Below are 16,593 nucleotides of genomic sequence, written 5' to 3'. Positions count from 1 at the left end.
TTGAGACAAGATATTGGACGACCTGCACAACTCTGAAATTGATCATACATCGGATATCGTATCTGTGTTGTAGAGGCGAGAACACGCCGCAGCAGCTGTAACTTACTTTAATAAAAAATAACTATGTTAAACCTGTAATTAGTTCTTAATTTGTAGGTGAAATATTTGAGATGACATATTAAAATAAAATTATTTAATAGTTATTGCAAAATATATATTTCAAAAGAGCTCACGGTGACTTTCACACTGAGGAAGGTTCCTGCTGAAGGTCAACACTGACTCTGACATAGTTTTCCTGACAGTAAAAAAGCATCTGGGCTCAAATGGATTAACTATGATTTGTTTCTTCTTCCAGTTCTATACGCCATTTAATGTCATCATCTGCATCATGTATGGGTTGTTTTTGAGGAATGTTGCTTTGAATCCTACAGGCATGCCTGCACAGCCTCCTGTAACGACAGTCACGTGAGAATTCCGTCGACCCTCCAGGAAGAACCACAACAACTTTTAGACGTTTCTGTCCTCACAGAAAACGGATCAGATCTGTGATTATCATGAGGGCGGTGCTTTCGACAGCCAATCAACGTGATTTTCACTACAAGCTTGCTGGCACAGCAGTGGAGGACGCCTCGGCTGAGTGCTCGCACTCTGTTTACTTTGTCGGCTGGCAGTGTGTTCAGTTCAGTGTGAAGGGGCCGGCTCTGTAGATATGAGCAGCTGGCAGCTGTGAGGCCTCTCAGGACTTCCGTCTGCTCAGACGTGTTAACGATGCTGCTGGACGAGCGGATCTGGTTGCTGTTTAAGCGCCACTGGCCACAGACTCTCACCTACTGGAGCGTGTTCTTCAGCTTCGGCCTGTGCATCGCCTTCCTGGGACCCACTATCCTGGACCTGAGGTGTCAGACCCAGTCGACCCTGCAGCAGATCACCTGGGTGTTTGTCTCTCAGCAGTTCTTTCTGCTGGTGGGCAGCAGCGTGGGAGGACTGTTTAAGAAAACGTGAGTCTGGTTAGTGAACACAGGGTGTTTTCACGAGGTCTAGCTTCACATGTAAAACACCTCACCGCTCACTGTGTTTCATCCAGTGCGTCCTCTGCCAGTCATCGATGCTTTGACTTGTGTTTGTTATCAAAGCTCAGCTGTGAAAGCTGTGAATCCTCTCTCACTCTGCATGTGTGATGGGTTAGACACAAGCCCACTGGGACGGTTTCTAACAGGGTCCATGTGAACCCACACCCAAGGAGTGTGTAGGATAACATAGTTTACATGTCAGTGATGAACTTTATAATAAACAAAGGATCATATACTTCACCTTTACAGGTCCCAGCTGTGCGGCAAAGGGAGTTACTATGAACTGTTTTCAATCTGTTCCACACATTTCCTAAAAGAACCTGGTTTGTACTAAAAGCATGATATGAATAAACTGCTGGCTGCAAAGCTGAAGCCACTGACGTCAGTGGTTATAGGAGAGGCTACTCTCTCAGGTGGGTCTGTTATCAGGGTTTCTGTGACTACAAGCACAACTGCCTGCAGGAGCCTTTCTAGATACCAAAACCACAATTGTTAAACTAGTTAATATGTCTTATTAGCCTTCTGTTACATGTTGAAAATACACTTATTCACAAGGGGGTGCCACAGTGGGTGGCGTGGCATGTTTGGATCTTCAGCTTGTTAAGTTTTAGGGAGCCACTTAACCATGAAAGCAGCTAAAAAAAAAGTTAAAACTTTTTAAATAAGGAAAAGAGGACGAGTTTACCTGTTAAGTTTAAGTCAGTTATGTCACTTATGTCCTCTAATTCACCTGCGTCTTCTAATTACAGGACTTACCTGCAGTGATATCAGCGTTCTTGTTCTGGCAGAATAACTGGTTCTCACATTTGAGCAGGACAGTGGTTTAGTTTCACAGAGTACAGAGCCAAATACAGTAACTAACCCTGTGGGTAACAAAGACGTGCCTTTGCTGATATCTCTGCTACCTTTAAAGCTTGCTTTTTGGCCCTAAAACAGAATAAAGTTACATTGTAAATAAACACATTCAAACGAGAGTTCAGGTTTATGAATGCACAGATAAAATAACTGAGCAGATGAATTATTACACCAAATGGGATTTTTTTTTTTTTTCTTTTTTTCTTTTTAGTGACTGAAGTTGAGAGTTTGCAAAATATTGTGGTCTTGATGGACGGCTCAGTATGAAATGTTTTGTTCCTGATTAACAATAGTGTTGAAATAATTTTGCAGCTAGACTTTCACCTGTGACAGTTGGACTGAATATTGTATTTGACTGGCAGATCTGTGGCATGCAAATGACAGAGTTTTGGTTCACATCTCTGTTTGAAATTTCCAGCCACTGAGCAGGAATGACAGATTGTGTGAAATGGAAATCTACATGTGTTGGGACACAATGAACATATAGTATGATGCCAAACACATTCACTCGTCTGTGACATCCCATTCTTAATCCATAGAGCTTAATATGATGTCGGCCGCTGTTTGCAGCTATAACAGCTTCACCAAGGTTTAGTTTTTGCGGGAATTTCTGACCATTTTTCCAGAATCACACTTGTGGGGCCAGACACTGATTCTCTAACTCATCCCAAACGTGTTCTGTCAGGTTGATTTGAGGCCAGTTAAGTTCTTCCACATCAAACTAACTCGTCCGTGTCTTTATGGACCTTGCTTTGTGCAGTGGTGCACAGTCATGTTTGAACAGGGAGGAGCCATCTCCAAACCGTTCCCACAAACTTGGGAGTATATAATTGTCCAAAAATTGTCCAAAATGTCTTGGTATGCTGAAGCATTAGGAGTTCCTTTCACTGAATGTTGGGTTTTTTGGTTAATGGGAAAAAGCCTTTGGAACCTTGGAACGTTCCCATGGAAGCCCAGTCTCTTTCTTATTGTTAAATCATCAAAACTGACCTTAACTGAGACAAGTGAGACTTTTGAGACATCCTGGCTGAGTTGTTCTTGATGTTTCTTTGTGCAATGATGTGTTGCTTTTAGAGATCTTTCAGCTTACTTCACTTAATACATGCATACATTTTCTACTTCAGTGAGCAGGTCTGGCAGTACTCAGGATTGTGTGGCTGTTGAACCAGAGATTAGCTTTCCAAAAAATGTAGTTAATCACAGTTAATTTATGATTGAATAAGGAGGGAACTATTAATATAAAATAATATTTACTAAAATAAATCATCATTTAAAAAACTGATTTTCTATTTACTTGGGTTATTTTTAAGATAATTAAATTTGTTTCGTGATCTGAAACGTGTGAGGAAAAAGAGGAAAAACAGAAACTAGGAAGTGGGTAAATACTTTTTCACAGCGCAGTTTCAGCCTGGTACCTATCATACGGGCATGTGGAATTCTCTAAATACTGAGGAAAGGTGCTTTTTTTTCTTCACTCCTTTACCAAAGACACGCTGGACCATCCATTACGAACAGAGAGGACATAATGCTGCCGCATTCATACAAACAAACAACATAATTAATAAGTGACTTTGGTCATTATGTACATTGCTGTGTTCTCCCCTGTTACTGTTACTTGCCAATATGCTGTTAGGTGTTGAACTTTCATCAGTTTGAAGTGTATAGTTCACTTATAGATTTAACAAACTTGAAGCACTTTACAAAAGCTTTGGTGCTATAGTTAATGACCTACAGTACTGTATGTTTAAATAATCCATAAGAATTTTGGCACATTGCAAAAAGCAGTTGGAAAAATAGGCACGCATAAGGTCAAATTGTTATGCCTAAATGACTGGGTCAGAGCATCTCCAAAACTGTAACTCTTGTGGGGTTTTCCCAGTCTCTATGAAAGGGAGTCCACGGAAGGAACAGTGGTGAACCAGAGACTGAGTCATGGTTGGCCAAGTCTCAGTGATGCATGTTAGTGGTTGGCCTATGTGGTCAGATACAAGAGAAGCGCTGACCCCTGTCCACTGCCGAATGCTTACATAACCCTAACCCAGGCACCAGGATGCACTGTAGAAAGAAGTCAAGCCGCTAGAAAGGTAATGTCAATGTTCTGCTGGGAAACCTTGGGTCCTGCCATCCATGTGGAGTTTACTTGTACCACCTAGCTAAGCATTGTCGAGGACCACGCCCACCACGATTCATGGGTGTATTCATGGGGTTTTCCCTGATGGCTGTGGCCTCTTTCAGCAGAATAATGCACCCTGCCACAAAGACAAAATGATTCAGGAACAGTGAGTTTGAAATGTTCAGCTGTGATCCAGCTTCAGCTTCTGAAAACGGGCCTGTTTGGCATGTGGCTAAAGCAAAGTCAAGTGGCTGTTAAGAGGTTAAACAGCCAACCATGTTTCTTGGACATTTGTTTTTTTAACCATTATCTTTTAGTGCACCTACACTGTTTTTTCATTATCACTGTTGAGAAAGCTCCTTTATCTTTATCGTGTCTGCTGCTCACCTTGCACACCTGCGTAGGTGAATTCATTTCCCAAAAGCTAATCCTGGATGTGTTTGTGTGCACTTTGGAAGCCTTAAACAGTACATTTATATCATTTAAAGTGGAAGCCTTTACAAACTCAGCAGGTGTGATTCATTATTTTTGCTGCTGGCTTTTCACCCTCCGGTGGTTTTTGTGAATGTCCCTGTAGCTAACAGAGGATTATCTGGGACAAGCTGAAAGAGAAGAAGGGGAATGTAAGGTGAAGATAAGATGTAGGTTTGCTGAATGTGTGTGTGTGTGTGTGTGTGTGTGTGTGTGTGTGTGTGTGTGTGTGTGTGTGTGTTTGGGGGGGGTGGCTGTGATAATTTTGGCTAGGTAAATAAGTTTTAAGCGACAGACCATCAAGGTGACTTTACTGCAGCAGTAAGTAGGTGTGAATGTAGGCGGAGGATTATTGTTGGTATTTTCCTTTAGTTTTAGGTTAGTAGAGCATAGGAAGTTTATTTATTCAAACAAAACTCTATCATGTGTACACAGGATGTGTATTCTATCCTCTTTTTTTTTTTTTTAGCCTTAAGTCCTCGCTCTTAGCCCTCTTCATCTGCACCCTCATCATCTCGCTGGTGTTTGCCGTCATACCACTATGTCACCACGTCATACTGCTGTCCATCGCCATGGCGCTGGCTGGCAAAGCCATGGGCGTGATCGACACCATCGCCAACCTGCAGCTAGTGAAGCTGTACCAGAAGGACTCTGCCATCTTCCTGCAGGTCACTAAGATGTTGATGTGTCTGTGTGTTTGTGTCGGTGCAGTTAAAAAGCTGCTGTCGGTCAATTTGGGGAAAAAAAAAAGAAAATCACTCTTTGACATAGCCTTGTTGAAAAAAGTAAGGGGAGTAACTGAGAATAATGGTGCCTTAATGAGCATTTTTATTTAGTCAAACAGTCACATGGTTTTGTGTCTGGATTTTCATGGATTTTATAGGTTACTCATTTGTTTACTGTTTGGATTCCTTTCATTGGGCTCATTAGGAGGCCAAACTAGGTTAAAAGGAGAGTGAATGTGTGACTTACATTCATCGTGCCAACAGAAACCAGGCGCCTGCACAGTCAGGTGAAAATCCTGTTTGCTTGTCATTGCAAATGACCCCTTATCACGCTGCCCTTGACACACCACACTAAGCCTGCACGATTATGGCAAGAATGATTATCACAATTATTTTGTTCAGTCTTGAAATTACTTTTATTTGTAGTGATTATTAACAGTCTTTAGAGACAAAGTGTCTTTTTATTGCACTGTCATTTAAATTGAATACTGCTTTCACATCTCAACGTCTGTATAAATCTTAGCACAAATATAACATCTCTTCATTATTGAGCTGAGCATCTCTTAGAAGAAAAGTAGAAAATACATGTAAGAAAAACAGAACACACCAAAATGTAGCACAAAATTAATTCAGAAGGACACTTTCACTTCATTTCACCTTTACGTTGTGCTACAGTATGCTAATAAATTAGTCTTTGCAGACAAATAATATAAAGTCTGTAATTCCGTCCTGTCTCTGATGCCGTGTATTTGTTCAGACTATTCCAAGAAACTTCAAGCTGTGTGGTTCAGGGAACAGCTGTGATAATTGGTCAGCGGCTGATTTGGTCAATAGAGCATGCTTTTTAAATATCGCTTGATCGTGCTCATATGATTGTTGGAAACCAAAATTGTGATTGAGTTTAAAATTGTATTAATTGTACAGATCTGGCTGATAGAATAGAATTCAACTTTATTGTGATTGCACATGCACAGGTACAGGGCAACGAAATGCAGTTTAGTACAATGCCAGCTAAAATAAATGAATAAGTACATGCAGGGCTGGAGGAGGGTGCAATATTTTAAAAAGTAAAAACAAAACTTTTTTTTAATCTTGAAAGTTCTGACTCCTAGACTGCTAGATCCTCTTAATTTGAATAACGGAGGCTGCTGTTCGTGTCTCTTGCTAGGCCTTGCATTTCTTCACAGGCCTTGGGGCACTGGTCAGTCCCCTGGTGGCCGATCCCTTCCTGGCTGAGGACAGCTGTGTGCTGGGAGCTAACTTGACCACCAACTCATCCTCTCCCAGGAACCTACAGCATCTCCGCAGCACCCTCGCTGGCCATGGAGCAGCACTGCACACCATCTCTCACTTTCGTCTGTATACTGACGGGGTTGTCGTCACCAGGGTGTCGTATGCTTTCTGGATCATGGCTCTTATCAATGTGAGTTCAATGTGATGATCCTTGATTTCTTAATTTTTGTATATTTTTCACACTTAAATGTTTCAGATTATCAAACCAATGTAAATATTAGGCAATGATAACCCGAGAAAATACAACAGAGTTTTTAAGTGATGATTAAATACATTTTTTGGAAAGAAGGTCAATTTCTCTTACAGTAACCAGGCTTAATTACTTCTAGACCCACTGAATCAAAAAAATCCCCCTCTGGACTGATGAGATAAAAGCTGAACTTTCTGGAAGCTTTGAGTCCCTAAAACTAACACAGCATTTCATAAAAAGAACATCATACCAGCAGTCAAACATGGTGCTGGTCTAGGCCTGCTTTGCTGCTTCAGAACATGGATGACTTGCTGTAATTGGTGGAACCATGAATTCTGCCCTTCGTTTGCGAGGTGCGCCTGCTGCTTAACGGCACAGAGAGGAGAGGGCGGGGCGGCGAGGGAGTCTCTGACCGGCTGGAGCGGCATCTAATAACCAACTCGCAAAATAAAACAAAATAAAAACAAACCAACAAACACGAAAACACCAGACATTATAATACAGACTTATAATTTGCACCGATGTTTTTTCGAAATTCTGTAAACGAAAAGTGAGCGCGAGAGCCCTCGGTGCGCCTGCTCGCTGCTGAAGTCAAAGTAAACTTTATTGTCATCTCCGCTACAGTCCAGTATATAGAGAGACGAGACGGCGAGGCTCCAGTTACAGCAGTGCAAGTAAACAATGTATATAAGAAGAGTAAGAAAATAAATATACACTTTAGGATTAAGGATAAAGGGATCAATAACAATTTAAAATTTGATGATTTGGGGGGGGGGGGGGGGGGCGCCAGAGGGAGTGTTCGCCCAGGGCGCCAAACAGGCTAGGACCGCCACTGCCTGAAATGATTTTCCAACAGTCTTGAAGGAGTTCCCAGAGATGCTGAGCACTTGTTGGCCTGTTTGCCTTCACTCTGTGGTCCATCTCATCCCAAACCATCTCAATTGGGTTTAGGTCAGGTGACTGTGGAGGCCAGGCCATCTGGTCTGATCTGGGGTCATTGTCCTGTTGAAAAATAAATGATGGTCCAACTAAATGCAAACTGGATAGAATGGCATGTCGCTGCAGGATGCTGTGGTAGCCATGCTGGTTCAGTGTGCCTTCAGTTTTGAATAAATCCCCAACAGTGTCACCAGTGAAGCACCCCACACCATCACACCTCCTCCACCATGCTTCACGGTGGGATCCATGCACGTGGAGACCATCTGTTCACCTTTTCTGCGTCGCACAAAGACACGGCAGGTGGAACCAAAGATCTCAAATTTGGACTCATCAGACCAAAGCACAGATTTCCACTGGTGGTGTCCACTCTTTGTTTCTTGGCCCAAACAAATCTCTTCTGCTTGTTGCTTTTCCTTAGTAGTGGTTTCTTAGCAGCTATTTGACCATAAAGGTCTGATTCACAGTCTCCTCTGAACTTTTTGAGGCTGGTGACTTGGATGAATTTATCCTCAGCAGCAGAGCTGACTCTTGGTCTTCCTTTCCTGGGGCGGTCCTCATGTGAGCCAGTTTCCTCGTAGCACTTGATGGTTTTTGCGACTGCACTTGGGGACGCATTCAGTTTTAGAACATTTCCAGACTGACCTGACAGTAATAATAATAATGGATTGGATTTATATAGCGCTTTTCAAGGCACCCAAAGCGCTTTACAATGCCACTATTCATTCACTCTCGCATTCACACACTGGTGGAGGCAGCTACGGTTGTAGCCACAGCTGCCCTGGGGCAGACTGACAGAAGCGAGGCTGCCATATCGCGCCATCGGCCCCTCTGGCCAACACCAGTAGGCGGTAGGTAAAGTGTCTTGCCCAAGGACACAACGACCAGGACAGAGAGCCCGGGGATCGAACCGGCGACCTTCCGGTTACAGATACGCTTCCCAACCCCCTGAGCCACGGTCGCCCCTTGAGCCACGGTAGCTGATTGGTTCTTGCCATAATATGAATTCTAAGGTCGGGGGGGGGGGGGTCCCATTTCACTGCAGGGCAACCTGCATGTGACGAATAAAGCTTTGATTGATTGATAACAGTTGTCAAATAGAGCTGTCAGCTGTGTACCAACCTGACTTCTAGATAATAGAACTGATGCTCCCAACCCCATTAAGAAAGCTTGAAATTCCAGAAATGAACCGTGACAAGGCACACCTGTCGTGATAACCATTTCAGGTGACTATATCATGATGTCACTGAGAGAAGGCCAACGGTTTGGAGCACTGTCAACAAAGCAATCTTCAACAATCTTAAACCATAATACATAGTGTTACTGATCAGTTTTTTTCTTTGCTAGATAATTCCATGTATCTTGCTTCATATATTTGATGTCTTCATTTTGTATCACAATGTAGAAAGTAGTAAAAGTAAAGAATAACCATTAAATGAGAAGGCGTGTCCAGACTTTTGACCGCTAGTGTACATGTGATGAATATGCAAAAAAAAAGTCATGAAGGGGCACATACTTTCCCATGGTACAGGACATGATGTGAATAATGCAAACACATAGTTACATAATACATGATCTTAAAAGTTAATCTAAGCTGTCTGTTGTGTGTTGTGAATAGGATCCTCTTATGAATAGAACACTGGTCAGGTGTGGTTCTGAATGAACAAAGAGCCCCTGTTTGACATGTTTGCCTCATTGTTAGTAGAGTAGTCAAACATGCTACTAGAACAGTGTAAGAAATATAATCAGCTTTCTCTTAAACACTGAATTTGTGTGTAAGTTTGTACCTAAGTTAAATGTTTAGCTTGGTCGAGTAATTAGCTCGGGGTGCTGGCGGCGAAGAAACAAAACAATCTGCACGGATTTTTAGCGTAGTTTTCTTCCCCATAATGAAATCACTGATGTATCCCATGACTAGATTTCCCGAGTAGTGCTGAACAATTTCACATGAAAATGGCTCAAATGGAAGTTAATGATATAATGACATTTCCAGATAGCACTGCTGCTCCTCAGAGTTGCCTAAACCTCTTGTTTACAGTTTATCTGGGTTAGAAGTAACAGAAGTTCAGATGAAGTAAACAGACTTCCCCATCACTGCGTGCAGCATTTTCAGAGTGTGCTGGATCAGTTTCAAGCTGACGACAAGAAAAGAAGATTGTATGTTTGTGAGAACCTCTTCTCACAAACATACAAACAGGAAGTGTTATCTCTTCATTTGGTGAACAACGTTCTCATTGTGTGTCTGTGTGTTTGTGTGTGTTTTGACAGCTCCCTGTCCCAGCGGCAGTGCTCGCATTGATGTCCCATGAGCGATTGCTGCCTTGCTCCAGAAGCAGTCCACGTCTGCTTGATGCAGACTCCAACAGGAGCCCCACGGGGGACACGGACCAAGGTAGTGCACACGTGTTTGTGTGTCTGTGTGACAACTTTGCTGAGATGAAAGTGCAGACCTCTGAGTGTGACTGTCTCCCCAGGACATGGGAGTGTTTTTAGCTGCTGTAACCCTGCCAAACTCCGGGATCGCTCTGCTACTTTCTTCATCATCCACGCTCTAGGAGGAGCTATCCTCTTTATCACAGATGGGATTATAGTAAGGCTTCCAGCTAACACCACACACAATTACACATGAACCCAAGTAAAATGGGAACAATCCAAGAATAACCTTTTACACACAAAACAGGATCGTGATATGTGAGAGCTTCAGTGCTTTTGGCTTTGCTGTATTAAAACATCATCTAATCGACTAAGACTCTGCTTAGGAGCAACACAGAGCAGTACATCGATGTGCCGTCACCGTTAAAATAGAAAGTTTGCACTTGTGACATCATGACTGTTTATTACACTGTGTTATATATTATATTGCACCCGTGTTATATTTATAGAAGCAATATCCTGGGAAGGGATATTGCTTCTATAAATGTGGTAAGAAATCATACAAAAAGAGCACCTTTACACGTCATTATTAGAGTGACCGGCTGAAGGCTGTCTGTGAATCCAGTGTAAACAGGCAATATAAAGCTTTAAGAACAAGGCTCAGATATTATGGTGCCTTATTTGATCTGATTATATGTTACCAATGAGAACAGGGAAAAAAGTGAGCGACAAAGTTTGTTCCTGGGCCTGATCTAACTGACCTCCGGCCGGGTTTCTTGTCCTGCAGGGCTCTTATGCTGGCTTCGTCTACACCTACGCCGTCTCCCCTCCTCTGCTGATGGGCCATAAGATGGCAGGCTGTCTGGACAGCATATTCTGGGCCGCGATCACCGTGGGAAGACTGGCTTCAATGTACTTGTCCTACAGATACACGGCACCCAAGCTGCTCACCGTCAGTCTGGTATGGACACGTGTCTGAAGGACAAACCTGCATGAACAGAGATATCACAGGGCAGGAAAAGCAGAAGTGACCATCAGGGGTCAGGCTTTATTCCTCTTAAAGCTATAAGACGTTTGTCTTACGACAGTTCAAACCAAATATTTGAACAGGGTGGGAATGCAGCCACCGAGAAGAGGATTGTTGTCTGAGTGGGTACACACAGTGTGTCTGAGCTAACCTGGTTCAGTCTCACTTTACCACATCAGTCTCATTCATTCCACTCAGTTTCGGCATTGTAGTGTCTCTGTGGACAAGCAGTCCATTACAAACGTATAAATGCCGTCCTGCTTGCTCTCATAAGTAAGGATTGTTATTATCAGTTTTCTGCAGTGTTAGCCTGAACATAAAGTTTGCCTTTCTCATGCAAACAGTGTTACTGGTGTTTTTTTTGTCTTTATTAATTTTGTTAAACAACAACAAAATTGTATGAAATGCAAAAAAACAAATTTTCTACAGTTTCCTGGAGCCCGATGTGATTTTAAATGATCGTGTTTACAGGTTTTAACCTGTAATGGTTTCTAGTTTTGTTCGTCACAACAGGCTCTCTGTTATGTGTTGAATATCTCAGCTGGTCAAGTGTTAGACTGAAGCCGACTTTGGTTCTTTGCTGGGTTTTGGCAGCACTTAGTTCCCTTTTAACCTTTAGCAGGACTTTCCAGTGTTAGTCTAAGCTTTCAAATCCAGTCATCTGTTATTTCCACTTTACAACAGTATGTGTACATTTCCATCAACGTCTGTGCATCACCTCTCTGTTGTTCTTTCTGTTTATGTATATTTTATATTTAGTGTGTGTGTGTGCATGTGTGTGTGTGTGTGTGTGGGTGTGTGTTTCTCAGGTGGGAGTCATACTGGTTCAGTGCCTGCTGTTAATCTTCTACACCAGCTCTGTGTTTCTGTTCTTTGGCACCTGTGTGTTGGGCCTGTGCATCAGCAGTGTGTTCCCCTCTGTGTTAGCCTTCACAGAGGACATATTAGAATACAAAGGTACACACGCATCGTCAGTGCCTCACAGGAGTACAGCCATCAAACAGTCATTGTTAATATTAGGCTAAGATAACCCGACGATTTCATTTATTAAAGGGAAAAGGCTTCCCAACCCTACCTGGCCCGGTATAAAAAAGTAACCTCCCCAACAGAGAGTGGCTTATGAAATTAAATTCAGTTTGTTTTGCCATAGTCTGGCCTGATTACTGCCAGACCTGTTGAATCAAAAAATAGAATCTGACCAAGTGAAGTTCTCATAGAGCAACACTTCATGCCAAAATGTAAAGAATCTCAAGAAGAGAAACAAAATCAGTCTAGAAAGGTCTTTTCTATGACTTTGAGAGAGCTAATTTCCAAAAATGGATATAATGTTGAACAGTGGTGAACCTTCACAGGAGGAAAAAATAACTCCTATCAAAATAAGAGCGCACTCGTGGCTTATTCAGGTCACAAAGGAACGCAGACAAACACGTAAAGAACAGTTAAGGTCAGCGTTCATACAGTTTGCTCACTGAAGTATTTTCATTTGTAATATTTCTGTCTTTGTTAGGATTTGTAGAAAAAGAAAACAACGGTCAGAAAGAGGACAAATACTTTTTCACTGCACCAGCGTGCATACTGCATTTGCTGCATAAGTAACCTTATATATTGTAAACCAGTAGGAAATGAGTAAAATCATTCCTGATGACACTCAGTTACAGAAAAGTTAACAGTGAAAGTGTAAAACAGAATAACTTGTTTGCAAAACATATAAATACAATATTGGATGAAGAGCAGATCAAACTGTGGGCATGGAAATATGTGCTCACTTTGAATTTCATGCCACAAAGGCAGCAGAAGGAGAGATTTATAATACATGAAATTAAAACTATCACATAAAAATGTAGCATTTTTACATGTAAAAATAAAATATTGATGTTCTGTTTATAATTCGCATCATAAATAACTGTGTTTCTACAGTTCTGTTGAGGGTTTTTCCCCACATTCCTGCACTTGAGTGTAATAATTTCCCCCAAAACAGACAAAGATTGTTTAAATATACATGTTTGTCTTCAAGTATGATTTATTATTAGTTCTTAATGATCAGATCTTACTGATTAATTTATACTTTCATTAGTTTTTACAATTTTTATGTCATCCAGTTTTTATTATAATATTCAAATTAATTAAAATTTCTCGATATATTTTACATCAAGTGTTTAATATAAACAGAAACCCTGCTCTCCATGTAACACACACATATGATCATAATCTAACACATTTGTTCATTTGTTTGATTATTAATTATTATAACTTAATAATAAGCATTGATTTTTTTTTGTTAATTAATTGCCTCATGTACACTTTTACAGCGTGCAACTTTTGTCCCATAGCTGTAGATTATTCCTGTGTGCTTATTGTGTGTTACAGGCTGTGCCACAACAGTGCTGGTAACGAGTGCCAGCACGGGGGAGATGCTGCTTCAGCTGCTTGTTGGATCGGTAAGAAAGGATTCGAGACTCTTCTGTCTTCCTGAACATTTTTATAAAGCATTCGCTTTCACAAAATGCTTTTACATTCAGTGTTTTATATGAATTTCTCGTTTCTTTCTGAAACATTTAAATAAGTGTAATATAATAGTGCATGTCCCCTCACTGGGGAACAGGCTTTCAGGTCACTACTGAGCATTTGTGCAGTGACTGTAGCCTGCTGTGTCTGCATGAATTAGGCTAAAGTGCCTCAATAACGTTGCTTAGTGGCTTCCCAGGGTTGACCACTGAGATCTTTGCGATTTGGAACTCAATGTGTGTTTATGTGTCCTGCAGGTGATCCACAGTCAGGGCAGCTACTCCTTCCTGCTGTGCGGTACAGTAGCATCCTTTATCGGCTTCTGCCTGTTCCTGCTGCTCCTCTATATCCAGAATATCCACAGAAGCCAGCACACAGGTAAATACATGCAGAAAGACTAAATGATTTGCCAAAACACTGGTGATGCAAAAGGCAGCCTCATGTGGCCATTAGAGGAACTGCAATTTTGGCACTTGTGCTTCAGTCACATTTTCTGCCCTGGAGGTTGCTGCCTGGACTTGTTTGGACTAATTCTGACGTTTCATTCTGGTTCTATCTGCGCTCACAGGTAGCAAACCAACAATCAAACCTCCTTTTTCATAGATTTTTTTCACCTTGACAATATCGCATCCGATGTGACGTGTCAGCCTGTGGATGTCTTTTTTTTTTCTCCTGTTTTCCTTTAGTAACCAACTCTTTTACCTCTCAGATTTGTCTCAATGCACAGACATGAAAGAGAAGCCAAAGACCGGAGACTCGTGACACACTGGAACCCAGAGAACAGAGGATACAGCAAAGGGAGAAATACTTCAGGAGAAGCTGACACTTCTTCCCCCGGGGTGGAGGGTTCACAATCACACTCCTGCGTCATGGAAATCACATGCTGAATAATTATTTGCACCCTACTTTCACAGCCTGATGATCAACAAACGGCTCAATGGATGATTAGAGTGTACACAATCATCTCTTTGAGCACATTAAACTGTGCGTTGATTAAATACGACCTCTTCAGTATGAATGTGAATGGACTCTTATAATAGGACTCGTTCGGTGGTGGAAAATAAAGATAAGATGCAGTCGGTTAGAGATCTTTTATTATTGGTTTCTCCTACTGCAATTCTTCTTATATCAACTCTTCCTCACACATCAATACGCAATACAGTCAATCCTGTGTGTGCATGTAAAGTGAGTCACTAATGGAGATTATCAGTCATCAAAAGTGGTTTTGGATGGGGCCAGACTGCAGGCCTTTCTCTGAAGTGTTTCACTTTTGAACTGGTAGATGTTACGAGCAAAGAGTTTCAATTCACTTTCACTTATATAGAACCAAATCACAACAACAGTCACCTCAAGCACTTCATAAGGTAAAGATCCTACAATAAAATAGATGGTAATCAAGTTCTTATATAGTGCTTTGCTATTCTACCTGAACAATCCAAGCACTTTATACATCATGTCTCATTCACCTAAGTGCTTTTCTTCCCTATGCTTAAGTACTTATAAGTAGTATATCCAACATTTACACACTGATGGATGCAAGCTTCTGTTTAGTAGATGACCTCTTGAGCTACAGCCACACCAGACAACAAGCAAAGTGTCAGATACCAAAAGATCTTATCTTTCAATTCAAGTGTCTTATATAGACTATATGTTATGCATATTCGACTTAACGGTTCTTTTATTCTAAAGTTTAAATTTGGTTTTGCCATATGTCATTTGAAAGGGTACTAAGTGGTGCTGTAAAGACGATTCCCACGTCTGGTAGGCCTTCAAAAGAATCCTGAGGGAGGCTGGGGAGCTCAAGTGTACCATGTTCAACATACCATTTATATTAAAATGGTTACCTGTGGTAAAACGACTCAGTATCCCAACACCTTCCATAGTTACACCTCTTTCATAGCGTGCGGCTCATAAAAATCGGTAATCCATTATCTCAGATTATTAGAATATTTTCCAAGGTCAAGCAGAAAAGTATTTACAGAAATATCTGAAAAGTATGCTCATTTAAATACTGACTGTATTGATGGAGTTCATTAGCTTGTGGGACTGCTGAGGTGTTATTAAAGCCTAGGTTGCTTTGATAGCGGTCTTCAGCTCATCTGTAGTTTGAGGTTGGGTGGTTCTTGTCTTTTTTTTCAACATGTGGAGTTCATGTGTGAGCAAGTTGGCTGGCCAGTGGGAATATGGCCAGAAAACCATTTGGTAAAGTTCTTCTGAAAAGCTAAAGTCCATCTCCATATAGCTTGTCAACAGATTAAAGCATGAAGTGTTCTGAAATGACATGGCAAAGTTTGGCTTTTGACTTTATAATAGTGGACCGACCACCACAAATACCAGCAAAGGACATGGTGCAAGAGTCATCACAGGCTTTACACTAGACTTCAAACACCTTGGACTTACTGCCTCTCCACTCTTCCTCCAGGATTTTCAAATGAAGTACAAAATTTGCTTTAATCTGAAAAGAGGACCGGATCACAGAACAAAAGTCCAGTTTGTTGTGTCCTTAGCACAGCTCAGAAGCTTCTCACACTTCATTCAGGAGCGACCTGAGGTGGCTGTAGCTCAGGAGACAGCGCAGGTCATCTGTTAATTAGAAGGTTGGTGGTTTGATCCCTGGCTGTTTCAGTCTGCATGCCAAAACACCTTTGGGCACATTAAATTCTTAATATTTGAGAGTTTATTAAGGTTCATTCTTAAAGTCTTTCAAGAGTTTTCAGTCAAGACGCTTTCACTGTTTGAACTGGACAGATCAATGTGGTAACTTAAGCACATAACCTAGTCTGGAACAACTTGTATTCAAAAGTGGTGATGTAGACAATGTAGCAATGTTTTCAAGCTTGATGCTGATGCTGCTGGACTACAGCACTACTGGAATTACAACAGAGAATCGATGTATTTAGAGGCTATTCCTGATCATTTACAGTCAATAAAATTAAATTCACTTTTTCTGAGTCTGAATACGTTTAGAAAGTGAAATTCATTTAAAAGTGAAACTGATTTGTGTGAGTGTATGCGCGTGTTTGTTTCCTGGCGGA

At 41.4% G+C, this 16,593-nt stretch overlaps 1 protein-coding gene across 1 annotated transcript; it reads left to right on the top strand.

The window, feature by feature from the left end:
• Nucleotides 1-652: 652 nt before the first annotated feature.
• On the top strand, nucleotides 653-16,586 carry slc60a1a (solute carrier family 60 member 1a). The gene is made up of 10 exons (XM_085272935.1): nucleotides 653-998; nucleotides 4,979-5,177; nucleotides 6,403-6,657; nucleotides 9,922-10,045; nucleotides 10,128-10,243; nucleotides 10,814-10,987; nucleotides 11,863-12,010; nucleotides 13,421-13,491; nucleotides 13,816-13,936; nucleotides 14,268-16,586. The coding sequence occupies exons 1-10, from the start codon at nucleotides 769-771 to the stop codon at nucleotides 14,318-14,320; spliced, it is 1,491 nt and encodes a 496-aa protein (XP_085129061.1). The 5' UTR covers nucleotides 653-768; the 3' UTR covers nucleotides 14,321-16,586.
• The last annotated feature ends 7 nt before the right edge of the window (nucleotides 16,587-16,593 follow it).

This window comes from Mchenga conophoros, linkage group LG5 (assembly GCF_057382185.1).
Source record: "Mchenga conophoros isolate Kocher_MC1m ecotype Shallow Benthic linkage group LG5, M_conophoros_male_GT1.1, whole genome shotgun sequence".
NCBI lineage: Eukaryota > Metazoa > Chordata > Actinopteri > Cichliformes > Cichlidae > Mchenga > Mchenga conophoros.
Note: the sequence above shows the minus strand (reverse complement) of the source record. Positions and strands in the feature narration are given on the sequence as shown.